The 17,020-nt window shown below is 39.9% G+C and overlaps 2 protein-coding genes across 2 annotated transcripts in view; one reads left to right on the plus strand and one right to left on the minus strand.

The window, feature by feature from the left end:
* Positions 1 to 17,020, minus strand: part of LOC134656957 (protein D3-like) — a 385,106-nt gene that overhangs the window by 361,270 nt on the left and 6,816 nt on the right. The gene's annotated exons all lie outside the window — the stretch shown is intronic.
* LOC134657164 (protein D2-like) lies at positions 2,622 to 8,339 on the plus strand. Its single transcript, XM_063512718.1, has 5 exons — positions 2,622 to 2,807; positions 3,024 to 3,147; positions 4,221 to 4,351; positions 6,642 to 6,724; positions 8,192 to 8,339. Exons 1-5 carry the CDS (start codon positions 2,649 to 2,651, stop codon positions 8,337 to 8,339), a joined length of 645 nt encoding a protein of 214 aa, XP_063368788.1. The 5' UTR covers positions 2,622 to 2,648.

Below are 17,020 nucleotides of genomic sequence, written 5' to 3' on the forward strand. Positions count from 1 at the left end.
CAATGTTAGTTTTGTCATTGTGACATAATCACATCACTGTACGGCTAAGATGGCCGGCTCTTTATCATTTGTCACCATGGCTGTCACGTTCTAACAAATACGTAAGTGCGAAAGTGACGCATAGCATGACAGGTGATAAAAATGCGACCATGATAGCTGGTAAGTGGATATGTAAATCCGTGTTGATTTATCCTAGATACAAGAGTTTTATAATCACTACGTATGCGTAATCCTGTTATGGGGTAATGGTAATAAATAATTAACACAGAATATTGTTTTATTTTACTCATTTCATTATCTGTAACCAACCATTCACATTCCTTAACCTTTTCGACGCCGTGTCAAACACAATAGCTGTCACGCTGACGCCACGTCACCGAAGTGTCAAAACTGAAATTGAACTTTATGCATATGCACGTAGGTCTATGTTGCTCTGTGGTCTGTGACCGATTAATCGGTCTTTGACGTTGAACCTACGGTGCGGATATATCGGTAATTGACGTCCAAAAGGTTAAGGTTTCTACAAACGTTGCAATAAGGCATACGATTTTAGATAATATCTGACTAAGCTAATGAGCAGCTAATTCAATCTCTCGATCAAAATAACTGTACCTACTGCCTAACCTGTGCCTTATTTGTGTTTTGTACAATAATAGTTATTTACGATACAAGTGCGGAAAAGAGGAAATTCGACACGAGTTGCGAATTACCTATTCGCACGTGTATCGTACAACGTTTTACAGTAGATATGGCACTTTAAACTTTCGACATACGCACGGAAAGTGCTATTCCCCGCACTAGTTCGGGAAAGTAGTAGGTACCTACGTAGTATACTTACTGTAAAGACTTTTTACATAGGTACATACAAATGCCGCAATGAGATCAGCTCAATCGAATACTGGGACGCAATATTTGACCCAAACAATTTTCAACAATAGTATGTAAAACTATGTCTAAGATAGGCATTTATAATAGTAATTTTTACATTAGGTTAAAGCCTCATTTATAGTAGGTAATGGTACAATAACTCGTATGCTATTTATTTTCGTTATATTTACGGTATTCGGCTGAATTTGTACTCAGGGCTATAATCGAAGTTCGCGAATTGCGGGTATTTTTCTCTGTCACTCTAATTACGTCTTAATGAGAGTAAAAGAAAAAGATCCCCGCAATTTCGGTTTTCACGGTAGGCCCCCTGCATTTAGTTTATTAGTGTGTTGAATATTGCATCCAAGTTGAATAACAGTCTAAATGTGGATATTGACTAATGCATTGACATAGATATCTAGGGACTGGCTTTACGGGCAATAATAATGAGGCATGACAGGGGCCAGTACAGCGGTGTGAAATCGCTACAACGCGATTGGTTGATGAGTTCGTATCACGCGCGCGATTGGTTGACTAGTACGCATTACGCGTGCTATTGTTCGCAACTAAACTGAAAATCGTAATTAGATTCCAAAAAAAGTAAGAATGTTGCCACTGCAATAATTTGTTTTTAAAATAGCAAATTCCTTTTTATAAATAAACACGCTAAGATAATTTATTTATTGGTAATTTTACTCCTACGATTTAAAAAAGTAGTTTCATTTACTTTTTTTTACATAAATACAAGACGCGCTAGTAAAAAGTGGCAACATTGTCTTACTTTTTTAGGAATCTAATTACGGTTTTTAGTATAGTCGCGTTAGACTGCACGATTAGCTGGAATTCGTGGGTAGCACCACTGAACTATTACGATGTTTAGTGCCCCATTAGCCCGTCCTTAGATATTATACGTCAATGGACTAATGCTAATGCAAAAAATTTACTGCCTAGAAAGACACGATTCATTCCGAGTCGAAGTAAATGATAGCATTTCATTGCATAAACTGAAATAAAAGTGGCACTAAATTTAAAACCAGTAGAGTTGTACAAACACCATATCCCGGGGTTATATATATAACTTCGTTTATTGAAAAATAGTTACCAAACTATGAATTTTTATATTAAAGGAGAAATGGAAATATCTCACCTCCGGCAAGACTCGAAGACTAGAGCGAACTCGACTGCAACCATTGGAATTGGATACACCGGGTTCAAACCAGGGATCGGAACCGGTTTTTTGCAAAAACTTAGAAATAACCATATTTTTCCAATTATTTTATACTCGAAATGTAGGACTCAGTTGTGTTTTTAGGTTCCGACTTCGTATTATTAGATTGCCCAATTAGAAATGAAGTAATTAGCAAAGAACAAAAAAATACCGTTTCCGTTCCCATACAAAAAATACCGGTATCCGATCCCTGGTTCAAACGCTACTACCTACCAAATGAGCTAGGTACAGTACAGTAGGCAGTGCCCGAGCCCTTGGTATATATCTACTACGATTCTACTTACGATAATTAATACAGGGTCATATAAACAAGCATAACATTTTGAACATCGGTAAACATGCAGTTTTGCGTTAAGTTTTGTATATATACCTACCTATAAAAGTTACTAGATTCACACACAAACACTTTATCACAACACTACATGTTGCACGCTCTGTAACCGATTACACTCATAAACATCACTGGCAAATAAAACTAGCATTTAACTCCCAACCGACAACTCATCGTGTTCACAATAAAAAAATATATATATATTCTTTTTTTTTTTTCAAAATGTTTCGGATACTGAGATGTTTGTTGATTTGTTCGATAGCGGTCAGCATGGTCAATATTAAGGTGTTTACGAGAGCCATGTCCACGGTGGCCACGTCGTTCAGCGCTTACGGCATAGTTCCCGATGTCATCCCGGTGGCTCCAGAGGCTCTTGCTACCGTAACTTCCTATTTTTTAATAACTACATTAAGAGCTTCTTTTCAAAAGAGCTTGTTTATTTATTTTTTTTTACTTTAATGCAGTTCTGATTTCTGATTAAACCAGAAAACTACATATAAAACCGCTTTTACATATAAAACGCTGTGTGACGGAACCTTTATCTGTTAGACGGTCTACTCCACATTGACGTAACACCTAACTAAATGATTGTTTCAGGTGAAGTACCCCAGCTTAGCGGTCGTGAGCGAAGGCAACGTGCTCTCTCCCTCTCAAGTCCAGGACGTCCCGCAAATCAGCTGGAATGCCAGCGCCGATAAATACTACACCGTCGCCATGACTGGTACCTATAAGTCTTGAGTTTGAAAGCAACCATCGGTCTTTCTTTCACGCTCTAAATATGGTTGTTATGATAAATCGATCGTTTATGCCATAGACAATGCGGGGCTTCTAGCAGTACCACGGCCAGAATTAGGGGCATGGTTGCACGTGTTGCCTTTGCTCCAATGGGGTTGGCCGGTCGAAGTATTTAGCAGATGACGCCATCATAGCTTGCCCTGTCAATCCCTAGAATTTTGTCAAATTTTTGGGGACAAGCTATGATGGCGCCATCTATGCAAACCTTTGACAGTTGCCAACCCCATTGGGCACCTTAATCGATGGCGACTCGTTGCGCGTGGCCGTTGATCTCCGCCTGGACTGCGACGTTTGCCAACTACATTTATACATCTGCGGTTCCATGGTGGGTGCTGTCACCACTCATTGAGGACCACACACCGATAAACAGGTAGACATCTGCGCCACCATACGCTAAACTATACTATCCAGAAGACCCTTAAGTCGGCTGGTGTTTTATCGGTGCTTAAGCCACCAAGTCGCACCGATGGTAAACGGCCTGATGGCCTGACTTTAGTACTATGGGATAGAGGAGGCACTTAAAACTCAAGCGGATTTAAAACGGCAAAAATATGCTCCTCTCTGCCCGGACTAGGTACATTAGTCCTCCCTTTCTCATTAGGTGGGTTACTGGGGAGGCAACGCGAACCGCTTCAAATGCGAGATGCGAGTTAGGACGTCGACTCAGAGTTCAGACAGAAGGGGGAGGGTCCCCGCTTCGAGTCGTTCCTGGCGGCCTAGCCAAGGTAACGATCGCTATCGCTTCGCCATCGAATCACTTTGTGTCTCTCTATCACTCTTCCATAATAGTGTGACAGTGACAGTAGCGTTTCGTTCGCTACGGAGCGTTAGCGATTGGCATGTTGGCTACGGGGCCTGGTGCACAGGCTGTCCATAGTTATCATGGGCACCTTCGCACTCAGGAACGGCAGGGAGCGGTTTAATTTTATAAATTTATTAAGTTTTATTTGTAATTTAATAATAAAGACTTTCATTCTCAATAATTTTAATATTTTTCAGACCCCGACGTGCTCTCACGCAAGGTGCCTACGTTGGGCGAATTCAGGCACTGGCTGGTTGGCAACGTGCCAGGCGACAACGTGACCACTGGCCAAACGCTGGCCGCATACATAGGCGCCAAGCCGCTACCGGTATGATCATACGTCCCGATTTTTACGGTAACCGTTCCAAATTTTACGGTACCAGTCCCGAACTTTATGGTCCCAATCCCGAATTTGATAGTACCCGTCCCGATTTTTAGGAACTAAATTTATTTGGTTATGTCCGAAATTTGTCATCAAAGCGCACCCCATTTGGGAATCAGAAATGAAGCACCGCAAGCTCTGTGATCACAGAATATTATCTATGGCACCATTAAAAAAAACTCATTAAAGTCTATGGTAGGTACCTGCATAGACAATGTATGTAGGCTTCGGGACCCCGAAATGACAGCACTTGCTGGTCGGCAACGTGCCTGGCAACAACGTGGCCGCCGGCGGGACTTACTCCGCGTACGTGGCCTCTGGGCCCCCGCAGGTATATACAGTGTGGAAAGATTAGTCGGGCCCTGGAGGGAAACTACGTTAAATCCTTTATTTTTAAAAAGAAACAAAACTGCATTCAAAGATTTTCTAAAACTCGCTTGCCTCGCCCGGGACTCGAACCGACTAAAAATTCCAAAAAATAAAAACTCGCAATTTTATTCTACTAGTCGATACAGTTAATACCTAACATTTCTCCAAGAAACATTAGGTCTTAAACTCGTCTGTCGTACAAAAAGTCCATAAAATGTAATATTTAGTACTTAAGATTTTTTTAGACAAGCCAAATTGAAGAAAAAAAGAAAAATACTTTGAATGCAGTTTTGTTTCTTTTTAAAAATAAAGGTGTCTCCGTTAAGTAAAATGAGCCAGCTTAAGGATTTAAGGTAGTTTCCCTCCAGGGCCCGACTTATCTTTCCACACTGTATACCCGACTTACCTACTGTATCCAGACCTGGATGCTCTACCTCTTGAAGCCGATGATCCGCGAATGCACCGCTGGCTGGTCGGCAACGTGCCCGGCAATAATGTTGTCGCTGACGAGACACTGTCCTAGTGCTCATGGGCTGAAATTATCAAATAAAGAAATCGCGAAATGTTCATGGAATATTGTAGGTGGGTACCTACCTAGGCCATATGGCCTAGCGTACCTACCTATGGCTAACCTATCTTCTTCTTCCTCGCGTTGTCCCGGCATTTTGCCACGGCTCATGGGAGCCTGGGGTCCGCTTGGCAACTAATCCCAGTAATTGGCGTGGGCACTAGTTTTACGAAAGCGACTGCCATCTGACCTTTCAACCCAGAGGGTAAACTAGGCCCGTATTGGGATTAGTCCGGTTTCCTCACGATGTTTTCCTTCACCGAAAAGCGACTGGTAAATATCAAATGATATTTCGTACATAGGTTCCGAAAAACTCATTGGTACGAGCCGGGGTTCGAACCCGCGACCTCCGGATTGCAAGTCGCACGCTCTTACCGCTAGGCCACCAGCGCTTCCTGGCTAACCTATATAAGTTATATTAATATATACCATAAAACAGGTACCTATCTAACATAGACAATTATAATTTCTGTATCTCCGCAAATGGCACCACCACCGGCATGACGATCGCGTACGTGGGCTTTAGAACCCTACCAGTCCCGAATATTTCGGGACAACCCGATTTTCATCTACTGAAAAAAAGGACTATGCGTCAATATGGTCCAAAAATAAACAGGGTTCCGAGTTAAGAGCCCATCAACATGCACACTAGCGCCACTGCTAGATAATCGTGATTAATTAAATTTAACAAAATATATTTTTAAAAAGGGGGCCGCTACGTACTGTATCTTGTATTAAAGTACCCTTTGAATACATCAAACTAGTTTCTATGTTGCTGGATTCGTCAATCTATGAACTCAAAACAAAAATGGCCGTTTTAACTTCGGACGCATGGGCTCTTAGTGTAAGGCCTGAGTGGACGCGTTTTATTTTTCTATCCGATTTATTAAATAGGTCTTGTGCTTAAAAATAACTGGTATCTACGTTTTTATAGTCAATATTTGATGCATTATTTCATGCATGGTGTGATAATTTATTTTAAATACAGTCAAATACCCTATTACCTACGAAATAAGTTAAATCTACCCTCAAGAACGCAACTCTATTCATGTTCAAAAAATATATCATATTATTAGATGTGATATATTTTTAGAATTCTCTCAGAAAGCCCTTTCGTTTAATACCACACACGATAGGTGACGGAGCCTTAACGGATTACAAACTGTCGGCTCATCAAGCCCGGTCATTTATAAGGCATGCGTGGGGATACAGAACCAACACGTAGAGGCCGTTTGGAGACCTCTGATCATGTAGAACGCCTGCTGGAACCCATTCATGTAATATGGTAACTATCCGCAGGGCACCGGCCTTCACCGCTACGTGTTCCTGGTCTACCAGCAACCTGGAAAACTCAACTTCTATGAGCCCAGACTACGTATCACGTAAGCATCTAAAATAATTATTCTTAAAAACATAGGTACCAGTGGCGGCGCGTCCATAAAAGCCAATTCCCACCGGCTTGCCTGTTTTTGGACGTTTGAGCAGAGTTCTAAAGGAAATATGTAAGCCACTCTCGCTTTTTCTCGTAATGCATGTTAATTATAAGATGTAATTATTTTTGAAAAGATGTGTCCCGCCGAGTTTGTTGCCGGTCCCATAATGGGATACCCTCCTCCAATTGAGGGGGATTTAAATCTTCTCGGGGCAGAGGTGTAGGGTTGGAGCCGGTCTACCTAGCTTTATTTGACGTTCATAAGCGCATTGTAATTATGCCTACTTGAATAAACTATCTTTTATCTTTATCTTATCAAATTAGCCCCGGCTTGCCTATGGATATGTTTGACGCGCCGCCACTGATAGGTACCGTAAAATGGGGCGAGTAGGGAGAAAACTGACATTCAAACCTCGATAACATTTTATTTTTACATATGTAAACTGAATGGTCTATCTATATAATAAATGTTCCGGACGCATGTATTTTAGTTTTTTTTATGATTTTGGGTAGTTCCATTTCATAACTTTACCTTATATAAACACAAAATCCCTCCTCACCCCGTAGTACCTTGTAGTTGGGGTGAGATGGGATTTCATACAAAGGTGATTTTGGAACATTGTTGGATCGATTTTTTTTTCTTATGAATATCACTATAGCTAAGTACATTTGTAATACAAATACATTATTTAGGTAGCAGTAGCCTTTAAAAACCATGTCACCCCCCTAGCATCCCTTCTCTCCCCATTCATAACCAAACTCCCCACGCAATCCCTACTCACCCCATTTTACGGTATCTATAGAACCTTTTGTGGCACGTTACGAGTGCTTGAAAAAAAAAGAATCATCGGTAAATGCTATCAATAAGTCAAAGCAGGTTCAAGAACGCAAATTAATGAAGGCTACCGTTTTTGTGCTCACCAGTTGGCGCCACTGTTGAGTAAGGACTAAGGTCCAAAGGCTGTAGCTTTGGACCTTAGTCCAAACACACCCTACAGGGCTACAGTACCTTAGTAGTGACTAGCAGTGTCAAAGTTATTTGTTATTATGGGCGCGACTAAGCTATTTCGACAGATATGTCGAGCTAACACGCCAAATAAGGTTTATTCTGGTAATTCCGGAAATCGGGTAATCCCGAAAATCATTGTAAAATCACTCATATTCCGTTGTAGTAAGAGTCAGCTTTCGGAATTATCCGCCACTTTCGTTCATTCGTAAATACCCGAATACACCTTATGTCCGGTAACGACGGCCTAAGTGGACAAATATTTGGATCATTGGATTGAAGGATAATTGGCCACTTTGGCAGTCACTACCCATGTATTTGATGATGACAGTGAGCTTTTTTATTTATATTTCGGGACGCAAATAAACTGTCTTTGGCGGTATGTGTTGTGAAAACAACTTTTTTTTTCAGATCCGCTATCAATCGCGTAACGTTCTCCATTCACAAGTTTGCAGTCAAATACGGCCTGGGTACCCCCATTGCAGGCAACTTCTTCCAGGCAGAGTTCTCACTCGGGTTGGGAAAAACGCCCCTCTTATTCAAGTGGTTTGGCCGTTAGGCGGTTTAGATCTTAACGCATGTTACTTAACATGCTTAACTTTATTTATTAAAGTTAATTTTCCGTCCTAAGGTGTGCTTGAACCTACGTTTTTTGAACCTCGCATAATAGAACCTATAAACGGAGTCTAAAGGGCGTCCGTTTAAAATTAATGCACAGTTGTTATCGGAGCGGCCAAGGCGCTCACAAATATCTGAACACGCCTCTATTGTCAAGGCGTGATGGCGACTGTATACATAACTATATACCACAAGCTCCAATATACATATAGGTAGGTACCACAAAGCTAAAGTCAACTAACTTGTAAAAGTAAAAACTTTTTGTCGGTACCTAGTGAACATATCTGAAATAGTTATTTGTACAACAAGTGATCAAAGTTTGATATTTCTTCGAGTGCTTATTTTGAGTCCCGTGCAAGCGAAAGATTCTATTATAGATTCACGAGCGTAGCGAGTGAATCTAATTTAGAATCTTGAGCGTAGTAAGGGACTCAAAAGCGCACGAGATGTAAATAACTTTGATCTCGTGTAGTACACAACATTTTTCACCTCAGCGCAGTGAGAACATACCTATTAGACAACTTGAAAAATGTAATCCTTCTTCATCACTTAATACCTGCACTCATGTTTTCTTAAGATATACAAACAATTAAGTTTAATTACCGCAATGGAACACAAAAACAAAACGTAATAATAAATTCCTGTAAAATAATATAGAAATAACAAACATTAACTGACACTTCAATCGCCAACTTTGACAACAAAAAAAATCTTTGTAAGATACGGTCCGAATTGCGGATACGTACTATTTGTCAACTATGGTAAAAATTCTTAAAAGTAAAATAATTAATTTTGCGTGATGATCTGTGTATTTTTTGAGTTCGTTATTTTAATTGTACAATAAAACACCTAAAATATAGTATTTTATCAGTTTTTATGAAATCTTAAACTTTATTTTTATTTATTAATTATTAAGAATTCATACTCGTACGTGGTTTGGAACGATGCGGTCTGAAGTTTTTCGGGGGTCTATTATAAACCGTGAATATACTGTTGAATGTCGTTTTAACTTTTTTTTGTCTGTTTCTTTTTGCTAACAATGTGAAAGGGACAGAGATAATAGAACCCAAGTATTTCGAACTTTTATTAGACCCCGCATGTTGAAATGACATTTGACTATAAAGGTCACTTGAATGTCATTTTGTCTCACTCAGTGAGCAAAATCGCATTTTGCTCACTGTTTTTAAGAATCAAAGTACCCTTGTTCGAGCTGCTGAGGTGAAAATAAATTTATAGTCACCACAGACACATTTTTATAGGGATGATGACATAATTGTTGAATTGTATAACAAAATATAATAAAATAGATAGCAAATGAGCAATTTATCACAATAAAGTGGATATTAAAATAATATCATAATATATATGGAAATAATAAAAATATACAATTACCTGAAAGTTTCAGAATTTAGGTTTCTTTTTTAACTTCCAAAAAGGGAAAAAGTGGTGCCCTTACTTTTATTTTACTTTTATTATTGGTACCTTATTATATATAAAAAAAGATTATAAAACCAATATGGATGAGGTCTTGGTAGCTCAGATGGCAGAGCACTGAGCTAGTGATCCAGTGGTAGTGAGTCCAAGTCTCACCTAAAACAGTAAATTTTCCAATAGGTAGGTAGGTGCACGAGGTTATATTTTTCGCCGAATATCTTATTGGACGTGTTCGATAGGCGGTTTGATGATGACAATAATGAGACAAGTGTTTAGTAGGTGGGTTTATTAGCAATAAGTTATTTTTTCTACTCCAGCACTTAAATGTGTCAATTAAATGACTGACAGTGATATCTAAAGCAATGTCATTTGAATGATTTGTCTATAGGCTCATAAGATGACTGCTAGCAGTCATCTTATGAGTATAATACAACTGCTTTATTTTTTTTAAAGATACAAGTTCCGATCATCTTGATTGAAAGAGGTATGTTTGCTGGCTGTCATAGAAAAAGTAATGTATGCAACAGCTCATAATTGGTGTTTAAGAACATACAATCATTTTAATATACACTTTATTCTAACATTTTAACGTTTTTACAAAATAAATAACATTTCTTCTGCTGTGTAAAAAAATCAATAATCTCATACAGAAAGAACAAAATCATATATATCTCTAGTCAATGTCAAGAAAACTCAATTCAAAATTAGTACGGCGATCAGCGGCCAGCACCGCATGAAGGTAGCACCATGTAGGCGCTAACATACTCCCCCCCCTCGAGGAGGTAGAGCCTCGAGGACGAAGAAAGCTTCTTCCGGTTTGGGTAGTGGACATAGACGATGAACTGCTCTTCGTATTATGCCACGTGCCGTGCTAACATCCGCCACTCTGGATACGTTGTCTTGTCCGGGGTACAACTTAACTATTCGACCCATTCTCCATTTCATTGGAGGGACGTTTGTCTCTTTAACGACAACCACGTCGTTAACTTGAAGTTGTTTTGTGTCGACCTTCCACTTAATCCGTTCCTGTAATTCGGCCAGAAACTCCTTGTGCCAGCGATTCCAAAATTGCTGCCGCATTTGCTCGATGTGCTCATATCTGCTTAGCCGATTTGGGTTGATGTCCAACAGGTTCGGAGAAGGTAAAGACATCAATGATTGTCCGATCAGAAAATGGCCTGGCGTTAATGGCTCCAGGTCGTTGGGATCGGTCGATAAATAGGTCATCGGTCGAGAATTCAAGATGGCTTCAATTTGATTGAAAAGCGTTGACAGTTCTTCAAACGTCATGTGGGTATTGCCAAGGACCCGCGCCATATGGAATTTGGCTGACTTAACTCCGGCTTCCCATATCCCTCCGAAATGTGGAGAATAAGCCGGCGAGAATACGAATTTTATACCCTCATTAGCCCCCCACGAAGCTACAGAATTATTGCTAGACTTCAGAAAGGAAGCAAGTTCGTTACTCGCACCTACAAAATTTGAACCGTTATCGCAATGAATCTCGGATGGATAACCACGACGAGATATAAACCGTCGGAGACATTGAATAAAAGCGTCAGTCGAAAGACTACTTACGAGTTCTAAATGTAAAGCCCTTGTCGAAAAACAAACGAAAAGAGCTAAGTAAGCCTTGGTTATCTTACAGCCTCGTCCTTTACGATCTGTAATCAAGAAGGGTCCCGTAAAGTCAACTCCACAAACCTTAAAGGGCAGACTTGGCGTGACTCTGGTTTCAGGTAAGTTCCCCATTATAGGATTTACGGTTTTTGCTTTCATAATCCAACACCTTTTACATTTATTAACCGTACTCCTAGCTAAACCTCTCCCGCGTATAGGCCAAAATTCATTACGTAGATTAGTTAGTATTAGCTTAACAGATCCGTGCAAAGTTCTATTATGCTCATGTTGAAAAAGCAGCTTCGTAAACGTGTGTTTAGCATCTAATAATGCGGGGTGCTTTTGCGTGTAACTGACTGAAGAATTCTGAATACGACCACCAACACGTAGTAGTCCGTCCTCATCTATAAATGGTGTAAGCTTAAGTATTCGAGACTTTAAAGGTAAAGGTTTACCTTTTTGCAGTGTGCAAAGATCATCACCGAAAGACTCTAGTTGAGATTGCTTTGTCAGATATTTTAAAGATGAATTTAATTCCTCTGTGGTTAAATAACCACAACGTTTAGACGCAGGATTTCTTAAATTGTAGATAAATCTTTGCACATATGCAAAGACTCTTTGCAAAGTCGTCAGCTTTGAATATCTTTCAAAGTCTACGACACCGTAGTTTTTATCTAAGGTATTATCGATAAGAGTAAACGTTTTCATTTCGGGTATGCAACTTGTATCGCTGATGGACTGATTCAGTTGTGGCCAGTTTGACATATGGTCATTAAGAAAAGAGGGACCCTGCCACCAAAGGTCGGCGGTACATAAATTTTGAGGGTCAACCCCCCTTGATGCCAAATCAGCAGGGTTCATCTCTCCTGGCACGTGTCTCCATGAACTATTTTGAGACAATTCGTGAATCTCACCAACCCGATTTGCTACGAACGTTTTTAAACTCCGGGGCTCCGCTTGCAGCCAACTTAGAACGACAGCTGAGTCAGTCCAGTGGAAAACTTGCTCAATATTACAGCGTAGCGATTTCTGAACCTTGACAGTCAATCGAACAGACAGTAACGCGCCTAAAAGTTCCAAACGTGGAATAGATGTCGGCCGCAAAGGAGCAACCTTTGCTTTTGCGCACAGTAAACGTGTAAGTGTGACGCCCTCAACGTCTGAGGAGGTTAAATAAATGCATGCAGCATACGCATCCTGAGATGCATCTGAGAATGAGTGTAGAGTAATGTTTACGGGTTGACTACACAAAACGTATCTCGGTATATTCATTTTTGTCAACTGTTTGAGCTTGTCTACAAAATCTGTCCATTTTTTACATAAATCATCCGGAACTGGATCGTCCCAGTCCAGTTTTGATAACCACAACCTCTGAAGAATGATTTTAGGCGTAATTGTAACCGCACTTAGTAAGCCGAGAGGATCAAATATTTTTGCCGAGTTTGACAAAATAGTACGTTTTGTTACTGGCGGTATGGATTCAATGTCCACAGAAAATTGTAAACAATCGGGTGCTGGTTGCCATTTTAAGCCCAGAACACTCGACTGGCCATCTAAATCTAAATCCTTAGGTATCATGGTACTTAGGCTGGCTTTGACAATAGTAGGAGCGTTCGTATGAAACTTACGAAGAGGTAAACAAGCTCCGTTTAATATATTGGTAACTGATTCGCATATGTTGCCAAGCTCCGCTTCAGTTTGCGCGCCAGTCAGAAGATCGTCCATATAGAAATCATGCTGTATTATTTGGGCGATAGTTTGACTGTCGCATTCCTTCGCTAACTGCAGCAAACATCGCGTGCTTAAAAAAGGCGCTGAAGCAGTTCCGTATGTAATTGTATTTAATTGTAATATACGCATCTTTCTAGTATCTGGGTCTTTTCAAAGAATCTGCTGGTATTTACGTTGGCTGGGCTCTACTAGAATCTGTCTGTACATTTTCTCTACATCCGCTGTAACTACGTATTTATGTTGCCTAAATCTTAACAAAATAGACAACAGGTCGTCTTGCACTACGGGTCCTACATACTGTATGTCATTTAAGGACTTACCTGACGTAGTTTTTGCTGACGCATGAAACACGACACGTAGTTTGGTAGATTCACTCTGTTCCCTTAAAATAGCATGATGAGGGAGAAACTGACTACCTTCTTCAGCTTTCGAGACTTCAGTCAAATGCCCAAGGTCTTCATATTCCTTAATAAAATCAGAATAACCTTTTTTAAGTTTAGGATTCTTAGACATTTTCCTTTCAATACTATAGAGTATCCTTTCGGCCATTTTGTATGAATCACCAAGGGTATCTGGCGATTCTCGAAAGGGGATACTCACGATATATCTTCCGTCACTATTACGGTGCGTAGTATCGCTAAAGAACTTTTCACAATAAGCATCATCTGAAGATACTACAGGTTTCGAACTAGGTAACTCTTCCAGTTCCCAAAATTTTGACAACTGATTTTTAATTTCTTGTGAAAAGTTACAGCGGATAGTATGAGAACTCGTAGAGTCCCTGGGCCTCCCCCCCGTAGGGCCAGCCACTATCCAACCTAGCTCGGTTTCTACTAAATATGGTTGTCTTATACCTAGCTTGATTTTTCTTTGCCCAATCAAGTCCCAGTATATATCGGAACCAAGCAAGAGATCGACTTCTGCCGGCGACTGAAACTTAGGATCAGCTAGGGTAATATTGTTAGGAATATCTACTTTTACTCCTATCTTGACTGCAGGAAGCTCCTCCGTAATCTCAGCTACAATATAGCACCTCACTTCAGCTATAAATGACGTGTGGAGTGAATGTAAATTAAGATCACAATATTCATTTATAAACAAAGGTATTTTATTAAGACACGAAATGGAGCGATTTACAATAATTGTACTGCAATTAATCTTTTGTTTAGCCTTTTCAGTTATAAATGAGGACTGACTACCATTGTCTAATAACGCGCGCAAAACAAACTTGTTTCCGTGAATAGTCACCTCAACTAGAGCTGTAGCCAACATAATATGACGACGATCTGCCGCTGTTAACGTGACAGTCGTGTCAGTCGAGTTTGTTGCGATAGACGAAAGCGAAGTCTCATCATAACTTACGCCGCCGCTAGCGTCTTTATACATAGAGCGCGATTCGACCCACGGATCGGCGCGCGGCAGTGCTAGTCATGCTTGAGGCCTAGATTCTTGACTTACGCTTGAAGGCGAAGGAGCTGCTGACATTTGAGGACGTGAAATATTATTACTAGGTCCAGCAGCTGCTTCCTCTTCACATTGTTGCTGGTTAGTCATTTCTTTATGTAATATGGTGTTGTGCCTTTTTTTGCAAACCCTACACGCAGTGCTGGTGTGACACTGATAAGCAGTGTGGCCGGGGCGTAAACAGTTTTTGCACAACTTCCATTGACTTACCTGTAGAAAGCGCTCATCAACCGATAAAGTATTAAATTTGGGACAATCGCTTAGCCTATGATCCTGATTACAATAATGACACTCATTTACCACCACGCTAGTCGACGATTTCGGTGACAGGCCTGACGAAACAAAGCATTTAGTTCGAGTAACGTTCTGACGTTTGTCGTTTTTATTTAAATCCGTCTGAATTTGACGTTTGTCGTTTCTCGAGCTAGATACCGTTTCTAAAACGTCAGCTCTGTTACGAAGGAATTTATAAAAATCCTGTAATGACGGCGAAGTTATGTCGCTACGAAACTCTTCCCATTTTCGCGCGGTACTAACGTCAAGTTTTGACGAGGCCATATAGATAACCAAGGTATCCCACTTATCGGTCTCCTCACCAAGAGACTTGAGTGCTTGTAAATGTTTTGACAAATTGTCAATTAATTTGCGTAAACCCTCATCACTTTCCCTCGACAAAGGCTCTATGCTAAACAAACCCTTTAAATGCTGGTTGATTAACAGACGCTTATTATCATATCGCTCGCGTAAAAGAGACCAAGCGATAGGATAGTTCTCAGCTGAGACGGACACAGAATTAATAACTAAGCTTGCATCGCCTTGAAGGTATGACTTGAGATAGTGAAATTTACAAACGTCATCAATGTTCTCATTGTCATGTATTAAAGACAGGTAAAGGTCTCTAAATTCTAGCCACTTATCTGTCTTTCCATCAAAGGGAGGAAGTCTTAGCTGCGGGAGTTTCACATTCTTCGCTCCTCCGCGCTGACGGCTGCTCTGGCTGAAGAACTCGTCCCCTTGATGGTCTTTTTCCTTAAAGGCGGCAATTACCTCTTGGGCCTGAGCCATTACACAATAAAACTCATTTTCTGTGGCCTCTCGAGCATCCAGCTCATTCTGAGAATCATCCTGTAATTCAATATTAGTTTGAATTTCATCGAATAGATTAAATGCCTCCTGTATTTTAGACAACCTAAGAGTGCATTCATTTATAAGAACTTGAGTTAGATTCTTTTTATCTAACAACGGCGTGAGGAATTTTTTGAATAAAGTTACAGCTCTCCGAACTGTTCCTCTTTGTCGTTTGAGTTCTTCCATTTTGAGGGTGCGAGATTATTTTAAACTGCTAAATTATACTTGCATACGCATTAAAGCAAATTTAGGTACATAGAGGTACTTACAGTAATAATCCCGCGCTTCGTAGAATTACCCATTAATTACTTACGATAATTTAATAGCGATTGATAGTTGATGGGTACCAGCAATAGCCATCCGTGCTCTCACCGGCTCAAACTCACAACATCTGGTAATCGTTATTGGATAAATTGGGACATTCTCCGAAGAATAGTCTTCATTTCAACTCAGCGCAATCTTCATTCAAATATTGCGAATTTCATCACGTTTGGGTCACCACAATATGTTTAAGAACATACAATCATTTTAATATACACTTTATTCTAACATTTTAACGTTTTTACAAAATAAATAACATTTCTTCTGCTGTGTAAAAAAATCAATAATCTCATACAGAAAGAACAAAATCATATATATCTCTAGTCAATGTCAAGAAAACTCAATTCAAAATTAGTACGGCGATCAGCGGCCAGCACCGCATGAAGGTAGCACCATGTAGGCGCTAACAATTGGTTCTTAAAATTCTCGGGTCTTTTTTTACAAAACTCGACTACGTCTCGTTTTGTAACTTCGACCCTTGAATTTTAAGAACCCTTATTATATCACTGTTGCATAAACTACTATAGTTTTACTCATTCTTAGGTTTATTTTAGTTTATAATTTGTATGTTTACTCAATTGTTACATTTCTTTGATAAATTAGCATTAATAACAAGATAAATATACTGGATCAACCAAATCTTGTCAGTAGTAAAAGGCGGCAAATTTGAAAAATCGCGGGTTAGCAACACTGTGTTCAAATAATTCCAAAATCGCGTGTCATCTGTGTGTTATCTGTGGAATGTGGATGGCGAACGACAGCCATCATCTTATTGTTTACATTCTGAATCGTTTCTATTTCAAGAGAAATTTCTGCTGTCACCATTAAATACCAAGTTTATGCTTGACCTCAAGCAAAGCTAAGGTGCCTACAATGTACAATCATGCTCGTTGACGGTAAACATTACTAAAATTTGAGGTTATG

Source organism: Cydia amplana, chromosome 19, assembly GCF_948474715.1.
Source record: "Cydia amplana chromosome 19, ilCydAmpl1.1, whole genome shotgun sequence".
Taxonomy (NCBI): Eukaryota; Metazoa; Arthropoda; class Insecta; order Lepidoptera; family Tortricidae; genus Cydia; species Cydia amplana.